At 39.5% G+C, this 13,348-nt stretch overlaps 1 protein-coding gene across 2 annotated transcripts in view; it reads left to right on the top strand.

Annotated features, from left to right (window-relative positions):
- SLC6A1 (solute carrier family 6 member 1) overlaps nucleotides 1-5,260 on the top strand; it is a 73,149-nt gene extending 67,889 nt beyond the window's left edge. For both annotated transcript variants that reach the window (XM_083429177.1, XM_083429178.1), the window contains exons 13-15: nucleotides 638-738; nucleotides 3,080-3,247; nucleotides 4,441-5,260. In XM_083429177.1, the coding sequence (XP_083285303.1) occupies nucleotides 638-738; nucleotides 3,080-3,247; nucleotides 4,441-4,545 (374 nt within the window). In that variant the 3' untranslated portion in view covers nucleotides 4,546-5,260. The remainder of the gene's footprint in view (nucleotides 1-637; nucleotides 739-3,079; nucleotides 3,248-4,440) is intronic.
- The last annotated feature ends 8,088 nt before the right edge of the window (nucleotides 5,261-13,348 follow it).

The following is a 13,348-nucleotide window of genomic DNA, read 5'->3' as shown; positions in this document are numbered from 1 at the left end:
GAATCCGTTCCGTGAGTCTCTTCGTCTAGCGGTTTTTTTCGTCTTGCGAAGCAAGCCCATTAGCAGATTAGCGGATTAGCGCTATTAGCAGTTTAGCGGCTATTAGCGGCTATTAAAGGCTTAAGGGATTAGCGGATTAGCTGCTAAAAGGCTATTAGCAGCTTAGTGCCTTAGAAAAAGGGGGTGGGGAGCGGGAAAAAAACCCCAGGAATCACAAGACATTTTCGTCTTGCGAAGCAAGCCCATAGGAAATTCGTCCTGCGAAGCACCTCAAAACGGAAAACCCTTTCGTCTAGCGGGTTTTCCGTCTTGCGAGGCATTCGTCTTGCGGGGCACCACTGTATTGGCTGTTGTTTGGATTGTTGTTCATTTCCTCCCTTCCCCATAGACTGTGGGCTCCATTTTTCCAGCGCTAAAACCTCCCCCACTTGGGTCTGATTATTTCCCTGCAGCGAGGCTAGCCCCTGGCTTCAAGGCCTTTTTGGAGCCACCAGTTCTGTAGAACCACCAACACTGGATTGTTAATGGGTTTGGTAGGTTATCTGGCAAGACTCTGATATATTTAAAAGCTTTTCTTTCTCCTAGCCATTCATTATTGGTTTCAACCAACTAACAATTTGTTTGTTTGTTTATTTAGGTGTAAACAGATTTTACGACAATATCCAGGAGATGGTTGGATATAGGCCCTGCATTTGGTGGAAGCTCTGCTGGTCTTTCTTTACTCCAATCATTGTGGCAGTAAGAAACTAAAATGTTAAAGATGTTAAATGCAATTAATGCAAGTCTACATTTTTTTAAAAAGTTCAAATGAGCACAAATAATCAAGAATGCACAGTGATAAGGATGTTGTGCTTTATTTGGATATAACAATGTACAATAATTTATAGAACTTACAATTCAAGCAAAATATTCACAAACTTTTTAAAAGACTACAATGTAAGCTGTGTTTTTTCTGTTCTCTAAATACTTTGGTCTACTTCCATGCCTTCTGGAGAAATAGTAACTAAAATAATTTTAATTAAAGTATACTTAATGAAATTCTAATCTTCCAAGAGTTAATGGAAGGACAACTGCCGACTCGCCCCAAGACACATTATTTTAGAGAATCCAGTGTTTATTTTTAGTGCACAGGTGATGATAATCTAATATAAAAGCTGCCATCTTCTATTTTCTTCTTTCCAAAAACTTTCTACTTTTGTCTTTCTTAGCTGATTCCACTAGCAAAAATAGCTTTGGGCTATTTCTAGCAAAGGGCTAGAGCAATGGTCATAGTGGTGAATGCACATATCATTTTATGATACTGAGAAGCAAAAAGAAAACTACGTAAAGCAGGCTCAAACCTCAGTATAAATATTTGTTTTATTCTGTACATGAAAAATAAAATGTTTGAAAGAAGAAGCAACATGAGAAAATTAAAAATCTATGAAACTACGATTTCAAAATTTATAAATATATATGGTTCAAAATATCCTTTTGTATATCAAAATGCATGTCACACTGCTTAGGGCTATTTGCCAATTCAATTACAAGACAGGTCAGATGATTTAACATGCAGTTAGAGTTTACGAGCCAAATCTTGCAGGGCTCTTGGAAACAGACGCAACAAGTTGGAGGCCTATGAGGGATCATAGTGGTATAGGAATAAATTAATGAGAAATGCTCACATCCCCATCTCACAAGACTAGGATACCAGTGAGCTCTGGGCTGGCTTCCATAAACATCCAGTCCTGAACCAGCATTTTGGAACTATTGCATTAGCACATAACACTCACATTGCCACAGAATTAAGCAAGGAAGAATAAAAAAATAAAAAATACAAATACAAATTAGCTCGCAGGGTGGAAGGACTTTGGAGGAAAGAAAGGAAAAAGGGCACCATCTTCTCTCAGTCTTCTGAAGCCTTTCTCTGTTGCTATATAACACTAAAGGGCTATGCATCCAGCAGATGGGGGAATGTCTTTTAGAGAAAGGGGAAAGGAAGGTTGTTCTTTCCTTCCACCTGAAAACTCCATACACAGCGGAGAGAAATGAGATTTTCAGCTTCGTGGTGGACATCTCCCTCACCTTAATCACCACTGCTAAGAACCCCACCTTTAAGATTCTTTAAACCTCTAGGAGCTTAAACAAGCCTGTCTCCTCCCTACCCCCTGCTCCAATTTCCTCCACAACCCTTTGAACTGTCGCCAACATGTTGTGGCTCCTGGTGGACAGGATGGATACTGAATCTTTGCATTGCATTGCTTTGTACAAAAGTTGTGCATTCCAGAGAATCTCCTGAATATGCAGAAATTACTCCTTTGTCTATGAGGGACAAGTTCAGTATAATTCCTATAAATCTTATATCCGATGAGGGGGAACTAACTAAATGTCTGAAAATACCTAATACCCATAGTGTTACATAGTAATACCTACAGTGGCTCTCTCCAGGTGCACGTCATCCCTATCTCTGAGCATTGCGAGATTCCAGGGTTCCCAAGCACTTTTGGAAATGAGGCACAGCGGAGACTGTGGTGTCTTTATGAGATATGGTTTATTTACACAGATATACAACTGAGCCTGCAATGGAGGGGTTCACAGCATTAACACCCCGAAAGTGTCTTGTTTCTCCCGTAGCCGCAGCCTTGGGCTCAAATAGACATCAAACATGTTCTGACTGTCTCTCCAGCTCGCTTCTTTTTCTCCCAGCTTCTGGCTTACATAACTCAACTCTCTACTGTGGCCTTTTGTCTTTCAAACTAGCCGCAAGCTAGGTGAGGGGTCCAACTCATTTGCCCCTTTCCTTTGTATCCCTTAATGGCTCATTGGCCAGGCTATCACCTCAATGGCTTATATTTTAACACTTGCTGGATCCAGGGCTTAGAGGGGTCTTTGTATACAATCTACTTCCCCACCCTCACCCCAAACTCATAACAGTACCATCAAAAATTGCATAGGTAAAACGGAAGATGTCTGGAATTTTAAAAAGGAAAATAATTTTTCACTTTTATTTTCCTATCCAAGCAAAGAACTACCTGCAAAAACAGCAGCAGCAACTACAACAAACCATAGCTGACTTTTTTTAATGCTTTTACTTCCCCAGGGTGTATTTATCTTCAGTGCCGTGCAAATGACTCCTCTCACTTTGGGCGATTACGTATTCCCGGCATGGGGCCAAGGTGTTGGCTGGTTTATGGCTCTATCATCCATGGTGCTGATTCCAGGCTACATGGCATACATGTTCCTTACATTAAAAGGCTCCTTGAAACAGGTAAATTATGTCTTTAGAACTGTGCCTACACTTGGCAATATGCCCGTTTCAGCAAGCACAATCTGCTGTTGCATTCTTATTTACAATATCAAAGTATACCTCTTGCTACAGTAAATTATCCCTGGGTCAGTCTTTTCTTATGATTTGTCCAAATGTAAATCAGTAGCAATGGCACATATCTCTATATCTACTATATATCAATATGATAGTGATCCCCTAGAGAACTTTCTAGCTCAAGGGTGGACTATAAAACATTTAAATGAAATAAAGATAGGCAGCTAAGCTTCCAGAATATTGCAGCATAGGAAGGCCTCTCCGCACCAGTTGCCCTTAAAAAATGTGACAGGAATACTCAGGTTCTCACCTTCCTTTCTCCTTTCCAAGTAAAAACATGGCTAAATGATTTTCCCACTTTGTGACTGTAAATGTGAGTTCTAGCTGTATGAGTGGGCTTCTCAGTTTCCTCTGCCCCAATTTCATTTCCCTTTGTCCTGTTTCCTCCCAACTTCCACAATCTCTGGTCACTGCTTATGCTGCTTAGAACTAATGTCAGCGAAGACCCTAGCCCAGCAGGCTTCACCAGCATCTCAGCTCAAATCTTTGTATAGAATCTCAGCTGTTACACAGTGCATCAACTGAGAATGGCCACTTACTCAGTCTCTGGGTGGTGGTGGTGGCCCATTGTGGAAGCATCTCGGCTCCATGGAGAAAAGGGCCTCTTCATCATAGCCTGGCCTGTTGGGGAATTTCCCCGGCTGGCCGCAAAGCAGGGTGGGATAGCTCACCATGCACTGGAATTCAAATTGGCCAATCATTGGCCCAAGAGGGCAGTGCTTGGGCGATGGACCGGTATGAAGTAATAAAGTAGGCTGTCTGCAAATCTCAGTTGTTACACAGTGCATGGACTGATAATAGGACAAACATTTTGATTAGGCAAGATTCACTGCTAGTTTACTATTTACTTATCTAAAAATTGTGTTATTGTCCCAAAAATTATTGATACCATACATTGGAAAGTCATTCAGGAACTGTGGCCTCCTTCCCTCCCCCCTTCCTTCCTTCCTATTGCACCTTTCATGAATGACAACTACAGAACTGGAATATAAATTTAATGTAAGGGAAGCCATTCAGATTAAGAACAATGAAATGATTCTCTCTCTCTCTCTCTCTCTCTCTCTGTCTGTCTCCTGTAGCGAATCCAGGTAATGATTCAGCCAAGTGAAGACATTACTCATCCTGAAAACGGACCTGAACAAGCCCAGCAGAGCAACTCTGCAAACAAAGAAGCATATATATAGTCTGGGTCATTGAAATGATACAAAGCTTCCTTTAGGGGGGCAAAAAAAGAAAAAAAGAAAAACCATACACAAATGAAACATGGTTGAATATGACCACAAATTTATGTCTGAGAATAAAATTACCTACCTCTAGTGGCACAAAAGACCATCACCACTATAAGGGAAGCAATGTGGATACGATCAAACCATTTTGTGGGCTTAGTTGTTGACAATGTTTTGTGTTTCCTGGCAATCCATAGACTGTTAACATTTTTATTCTCTTTCAGTAAGAGCTGGATATCTTTGGGAATTTATAAAGACATGTAGGCCATTTTTAATCTACCTTTTAACACAACAATTTGAAGTTTTGTGCAGCTGATTTTTATTAATATATTTCATACTGTTTGAATCCCAAGACTGTTATTTCTGAGAACAGTTAAAACAGAAAGCTGTTTTGTATTCACCAGCAAAGTATTTTTTACCAAGAAAATTTACCAGTGAAAATACTGCCCTTAAAAATGTTGACCAACTTTATTCTGGAGTTGGTTTTTCTAATTTTCGTGGAAATCTTCTGATATACTACAATATACTGGATCATTCATATACAAATGCCATTAACAAGCTATTTTGGGATATACAGTATAGACTAAATTGCACCACTCCCTAACCCAACCTATTGAGATGCCAACATTTAATGTATTATTTTATAGCAATATATCTTTTAGAATATTTTCCATGTTGGCATCTTTCAAAGTATTGGGGTGGTTTTTTAAACAAAAAACAAAAAGCCAGCCGCACAAGTGATAATATGACTACATACTTCAAACTGTGAAGAGTCCCTCCCAAAGGCTGCCATATTTAAAGCTGTACACGTTATCTTTCATTTAATCCAGGTTGTGCTACACTTTTAAGTTGTGTCATTGGCAGGTATAGCACTTTCCCACAAATAGAGAACCAAACAAATAGCTTCTACATCGAGATGCTCCCCGCAGAATATAATTTAGGGCTTTAAAATTAGCACTGCTCTAGTCAGTCTGTTGAAGGTCTTATCAACAATAGAGGTTTTTGACTAGCAAGCATATTATAAAGCACTTTGAAGAAAGAATTTTATTTTTATGGTTTTATTTAGGTATGTATTTTTCATGGGAAAGATGGAGAAGTGAGGGAACGGTCTTGCCATAAACAGCTCCATTCTAGGCTCTCGCTTGCATTTTCCACACAGGCACCTAAAGCTAATGGATTTCTTCCTGTGTGGAAAATGGCAAGACTCAAGAGTCCATAAAGGCAACTCTTGTTTGGCAGCTATGAGACAGAAAGTGAGAATCGTAAGAAAAGTGGTATGTGATGTTTGATTCTAAATGACTGTGACAGAACTGTGCAATGAAACATGCTTTTCAGCGAAACCTTGTGCAACGTACAATGTTAGATAGCACACACTTTATGTAGAACTACTATGTGAACAACATGTTAACTGTGAATGTTGGTTTTTTTGTTGTTTTTGTCTGAAGGTGACAAACATATGTTCTTGCAATAAGGTATTATTCTCAGAATGTCAAGCACATTATTGTAGAAAATATATATATACATATATTTCAACTTAACAAATAAAAAAAACTCATAAAAAGAGTATTGTTTAGTAGGTTCTAAACCGTTTCATACAGTAGATCAACTGTAAAATATTCAGATATCTATGATACATGCTGAATATCTATAGATGAACTCACAAATAAATCCAAATGTCTTGTAGATTTTCAGGGTTTAGGGGGGGAAAGAAAAGAAAACATGTCATACTTCACTTGCTTCATATACATTATAACTGTGAATTTCATTAGACTTAAGATACAAAATTCAGACTTTCTCTTTATTGTTTATGTAACCAAGTCCCATGTTGTTCTAAGAAAAATGCAGTATTCAATGTTTGATTGTAAAACAATTATGACAGATGTTTGACAGATTTGCTCTTTAGCAGAATCCTGTACAAACGTATCATATATAGCACAAAAATAGTGTCGTAGAACTACTGTGTGTAAGCTGTGAATAGCTGTATCTTTTTGTAGTATTTGCCCTTAAAAAAGAAAGAATATATGATCATATATGCTTTTTGCAATAATTAATTATTCTCTAAACACCAAGCAAATTTATCTCTATATAAAAATATATATGTAATATATACATATTCTAAAATATATATAGAGCCTGTTTTAAAAAGAGAGAGTACAGTATAATTTAGAAAACTGCAATGTTCTATGGACCAAATGTAAAATATTTATAAAGATGCATTTTAAATGTCTATAAATGGTGTCCTAACTAAAGCACGGTTGTTATGTAACTTTCCAAGAGCTTAGAAAAAAGAATAAAAGTTATATTATACATTCTATGAAGTGGCTTTAATTTAATTCTTCAAGCAGAAGATTTTGAATGACTCTTACAAAACAATTTTCAGTATTTGAGAGATATCACCCAATTTAGGCATCATATTCCCATTCCCACAATCCATGGTTTTTTGGACTTGGAAATATATGACCAGTTGCACATCCCCTAGCCCTTATCCCTTCTCTTATCAAGTTTCCTTTAGTAGAAACTTCCTGGTTTGTCAAATCACAGTTTCTCCATTGCATCTAAAACCTAAGGCTGGGTCAAATCCCACCTCCACCCCTGCCATTCACAATCCTTATACCACTATTCTTATCCCTCCATGATCAGCAGCATTGTCACCTCCTTGGTCACACTGCCCCAATTGGCCTCATGCACTGCCTCCTTAGTAAATACTTAGGTCACCAGCAACACGACTCATTGGCAGCCAGGAGGAAAGAAGGAAGGAAGTGGTTTATGGGAACTAGAATGGGACTGGGTTATATTCTAGACATTAAGATACATATTTTTAAAAAATAAATAAATTGGGAATTAGCATATTTGAGCCAAATCTTTGCTTTCAGGGGCTTGCAACCTTAAATTAGTGAGTTATCTCTAAGCTGCTGCTCTTTCTCAAGAGAGAAGAAACAGAGTCCCAAGTCTTCAGTTCTGGATTCAGTGCCAATCAATGCATCTCTATCTGCATGCATGAATTTACAATTGCAGCCAAGTATGCATATTCTAATCAGCACAGGAGATATATAGATACACACACACACTTACTTTTCCCACTTTATATAGATACATCATTTGTCACTAGTTCAGAACTATTAATCATTAATGCTTTGAAGCACTGATTTTACATTACAGATGCAAATATAATTCAGTGTAATCTGAAAACGGCTTGTTAATTTTTTCACATTGTGCTTGCAGCCAACTGTAAATATATCTCATACATGCTTGTAATATATTTTATAATAGATATTAATCAGTTCAAAACCTACATAAATTATTGTGAAATAGAACGTTGATATTCCACTAAAGGAGGAATAATGATTTCTGCCAGCATGCCTTATCTCAATGACGGTGGTGAGCAGAATCTAACCTTGGCTTGACATTTTAAGAGGTTTTTTCTTCCTGAGAGGAGCAAAGTTAGGTTCATTTATTTTGAAATTTTCTCTTTTTTTGAATGTGATTTCCTCTGCACAAATATCCTCTTGCTAAATCACGTCCCCTGCATGCAAAAGGGTGCTGCATGTTAGATCTCTGCATCCAGAATCTAGGTATACATGCATGTCTGAAAATAATGTTGGCACAATCATCCTTGGCACTGGTCACCTTTCAGGGAAGCAGGAGTGCATTCAGACTCTTCTTCCCTTCTTCCTTGTCCTACCAGCAACTGATGGTTGGGGCTGCCAAAAGCTAAACATAAGATTGTTAATTAAAAACAATTAAAACATTCCAAAATTTAAAACCTACAAGCAGCTAAAAACACATCAGCATTCTACATGTCTGGGTAGGCTTCTCTAACAAAAAATATTTATAGCAGCCACCAAAAAGAGTACAGTAAAGATGGCTGCCTGATGTCAGGAGCAGAGCTGCATACTGCCTAAGCAGCCTTTCTCAACCTTGGGTCCCCAGATGTTATTGGACTACAACTCCCATCATCCCTGACCACTTGTCTTGCTAGCTAGGGATGATGAGAGTTGTAGTCCAACAACATCTGGGGACCCAAGGTTGAGAAAGGCTGGCTAATGCCAACATCATTTGTAAATAAATGTGAAAATGCCACATGTATCAAAGAAGCTGGATACAATATGTCCGCTTAGTGTCTGTGGAAGGAGCAAAATCAGCAGGGTGAGCCAGCCCACATCTGGTCTCTCACCTTGTGTTGCTTCATTTATCCTACTGCTTCCAAAGTTTCCCATGAAAACTTTCTAAACCCACCCCTACTAACAGTGAGTTTTTATGTGTCTGGAACACATCAACATTGACTACGTTGGAGCTAAGACAGAATGACTGTGTTAGGATTGTGGTTTGTATACATTTTCTGTTTCCTTAGATGATACTCTTGCCCACTCAGCACACTGCATCAGACAAGAGATGGGTTGCTTTAATCTTACTCTTCCAGTCTTTCTGCTGAGATCATCATCTGTCTGTGCACTCACGCTCTGCAAAACAGTAGGTGGCCATGTCACTACATTTAATTTTCTTTCCGTTTGGCAACAGCAACTCAGCAACAAAAGTAAGCCAAGATAAGTTGGTGGCAAGCTTTTTTCAGCACAGACAGTGGGGTGGTGGTGGCGAACGGAAACTCAGTCTTCATATTGTCATATCCATTCCCTGGCTGGTGAGTAGATAGAATAGTGCAGGCATAGACAAACTCGGCCCTCCAGATGTTTTGAGACTACAATTCCCATCATCCCTGACCACTGGTCCTGTTAGCTAGGGATGATGGGAGTTGTAGTCCCAGTTTGCCTATGCCTGGAATAGTGGTTAGAGAAGTCAGTGGGCCCTTGGATTCAACTACCAGTATTATTTAGTGATGGTTGAATGCTATTATGCTTCAGTGAAGCATGACCAAGAAAAGAAAGTGTAGATGAATTAGAGCTAGTTAGCACTATGATATTTCATACTTTTCTGGAGAACTGTCCTCCCTGTCTTGGAGACATCCTGATAGCAAATGGATGTGAAAACACAAAGTGGGAGATTTCCCTGAAGGAATGTATGTTCTCACTTATGTGGAACGTTAGTGGAGCTACTTGAGCCTTAATTCCAATATAATGATGACTCAAGATGAGGGGCAACACAGAAACCTCTAGGAGTGATGACATTTTTTCTGCCTTCAGTTGAATGGGAGCATAACAATATACCCACTTGGTGGTGTCCTAGTGTCCAATATAAAAAGCCTCTATGCATTGTGCTTCTGCTGCCCAGGGTACTTTCTGTCTACAGCCAATACTTTACAGCCTTCAACAACTTTCTCTGAGTTTGGCACCCAGTGCTGTATGGGTTTTTGGAAAGATCCTATGGTGGACCAACCCATTGGATCCACATTTGAAGTTGAACTTTGCAACCAATGTCCGTGCAACTGGTTGCTGTTGACATCTGCCTGTCTAGAGAGACAATGGAGTGTGCCTCGGGGGGTGAAGCCAAACCGCTGTGTCAGCAGCACCGAAGCAGTGACCTGTTCAGAGTGCAAGCCTGGGAAGGATGTATGGAGGTCCTGGGCTGCCCAGAGAAGACTCCCCTCTTGGTCTCACTCATGTGGTCCAAGCCAAAGCAGAGCAACACGTTTGGCACCAACTTGGCTGCAGGAGTTGCTGAAAGAAGACATACAAGGCGCCGCCCAACCATCTTAGGGACTCCAGATTTATGTAGGGTTTTATCTCTCAAAGCTATCCTGGAAGGCGGCAGAGGTTTAGGACCAAAGTTTTCCTTCTCCTAGGTGGTCTGCCTTCCAGGTTGATGAGCCCCATTTGCCCCTAACTTCCCTCTACAGCATGTGCAGAAACCACCTTCTTGACCATTGGACTCACTATTGGTCTCGTCCTCTCAATCCACTGGAGTCTGTTTTCACATGCAGGGGAAGTCCAAACCTCACTGGAGGTTTGAGACCCATTGGCTACACTCACCCGTGAGATTTGGCCTTCAGGTGCTGCATGCTGCTTTCTATATACATTCTTGAGGTCCATTTGGTATTTCTCATTTGACCCACGCTGCATGCAATGTCAGACTCTCCCTATAATTAGCGGGAACAACCTGCCATTATAAGCTGACTTCGTTGCTCTCTCATATAATGTTGTAAGTCCCCTCTCCTCTCCTCTTCCTCTTTATTTGCATCTTTTTATAGCTATGATTTTGGGCTGGGTGGAAGGATATTTGCCTACAGGTCTTTAGTCATGAAATGATTCAGATACGCTCCCTTGGTCTCTAATGAAGAGGTCTGTGAATCTGAGCAGAGAGTGCACACAAAGTTCCTAACAATGTCAATCAATTAAGGGCGATTATGCTGAATAAGAAATCATCCGGAAGAATTTCGCAAAAGAGAGTTTGGCATGCATTCCTTCATGATCAAACACGTTTATAGTACCGCATAAATCATGATGTTTGAGAAGATAGTGGCCACTGATGTAACTAAACACATAATTAATTTTGTACTGTCCAGTTCACTTGTTCCTAGAGGAAGAAATTACCATTCTGCCCAAGCAAGACGGGTCCTTGTGAGTCAGTGACAAAATGACAAACTAGCATTTTGATTTGAAGCCAAGTGTCCTCTAAGCATAAATTTCTCCAGAGGGCTTGTAGTGACTGTCTTAATTACTATAGGTCAAGAAACACAGTTATTAAGCTCAGTTTGGATCTATCAAGATTTGCCTCATGCATGCAGCTGTCCAATGCTTAATATTCTTTTGATCGTGTAATTTTGATAACTTATTTCCTCCTAGAAATATTAAGAAGGCTGCTTCTTTTAGCTAGGGAGGAGCAATTAACAATCAAGGAAAAGTAAATCAAATTAGTCTAATGAATGAGGAGATATTTCTCCTTCTGTTCATCTCTATGCGGTTCCTTAGAAAGGGGAGATATCAAATAACTAGGAGAAATTAAAGTACTAAGGCCGCAGAGATTTAAGCATGTTTCTCTCTGTTGTAGTCCATGAAAGGTCTTCATTTTTGTGACCAGTAAGGCTCCCTTAACATGTTAGCCATTACTAAAATACACCCCACTGTTCTCAAGAGGGTTTATTCACATGTAAGTGCATACAGGGTTGCTGTCTTAGACTGCAATTCTATAAACACATATCACTCCCAGATAGCAGAATTTCTGCTAAAAATGGGACTCACTTCTGAGTAAACAGGCTTCAGATTGCACTGCATATTTGGAAAATAGGGCTTTTGCAGAGGGAATTCACAGGAACTCAGTTCCGGCACCTCTCAGCTGGGTTCTGACACCTCTCAGGTGAGTGCTGTTGCCATTCTAAAAGAACAAGGAAGGTGTTCAAGATGAGTTCCAGCACCTTTATTTCTAGGAAAATAGCAGTGAAAAAGAGTGTGTGCCAACTCGCCATAGCTTTTACCAAGTTTACCCTCACTTTGTGAAATCTCCCATTATGAGAATTCCAGGTGTGCCTTACAACTTTTTTTGCAAAAAAGCAAAAAGATTAGGTCCCCCCGCCCACATTTCTAACATCTTGAAAACTCCTAGACTCCCAGCCTCCTTTCCCCTTCCATTCTTCAAAACTGCACTGTTGACTGCTTTATGTTTGTTTGCTTGCTTGCTTGTTTTTTTTAAGGTAATATATAAAAAAGCAACAAAGTAATAAGCACTTATTTACAAAAATGTATTTCATTAATACAGTACTTTCTTTCCCCAATGGCTTGTGGTGTGTATAAAGTTCTTATTCATGCCCTGAAACTGGTGAATGCAGCTGTTACAGCCAGACTGTGTAATATAACATCACACTTTCTGAGGTGTTATCTAATGGGGCATGCAAAGTTTGAGAGCCAAAGGCAAAGGCCACTCTGGAAAATTGAATCCTGTTGCGTACATCTTGAGCAATGGCAATTTTTGTGTGTTTAGTCACTTACCAAGCCTAGAAATGTTCACGCATATATTATCTTTAAAGACAAATGATTAAGATCTTGGAGTATGACCAAACAAACCCTACTGACAAAACAGATTAACTTCTAGTTTCTCTGCCAGGACCTCCTCTATTCCGTCCTCTTCCTCTAAGGCAGTTTTGGACACATTTAGCACCATCATCATCTTATGACTCACAAATAACTTTCCAAATTACCTCACAATAATAAGAACATGAATTTGTGATTAACCCAACAGATTTTGATAAACATGGCAGACACATTGTAGTCTGAGAATCTACAGAAAACATATCCCCCCCCCCACAAAAAATCTAACATGCAGCTGAATATGAAAAGCTTTTCCAAAGAAGAACATTTTACTTTTCTACTTAACATCTCAATGGCCTGATCCGATGCCTGTTTACTCAGAATTAAGTCCAACCACTGTTCATTGGGGTTTACTCCCAAGTAAGTAGCTATGGGTGGGATTGTGACTTTTAATATCCATGGTTGTCAGTGGAGAGAGAATTCCATAAGGTCAAAGCACCATCTGAAAAGCCGGCTTCTATCCTTTTTAGAAGATAGGTTTCTTACATGGGATTCTGAACAACCTCTTATCTATTTTTATGAATTTATTTAAGGCATTTGTGCACTTCCCCCAATCCACTCAACATCTTGATTGCTGATTATTTCAAATGACAGGAAGACTCATAAAGGGGAAAATGTTTCTTCCTGTAGACTGGATTTAAAAGTGAAAATCAGTAACCTGAAATGTACTCAGAAGCCAGTCAGTAGTCAGTTCAAATCTCAGAATTAATGCTAAGAATGGCAACCGTGACCTAGAATCCTGATTGGGAAGGGAAAGGGAGTTAATAAAAGCCCTGTTCCAGGCT

The sequence above is a fragment of the Podarcis tiliguerta genome (assembly GCF_965153285.1).
Source record: "Podarcis tiliguerta genome assembly, chromosome: 2".
Taxonomy (NCBI): domain Eukaryota; kingdom Metazoa; phylum Chordata; class Lepidosauria; order Squamata; family Lacertidae; genus Podarcis; species Podarcis tiliguerta.
Note: the sequence above shows the minus strand (reverse complement) of the source record. Positions and strands in the feature narration are given on the sequence as shown.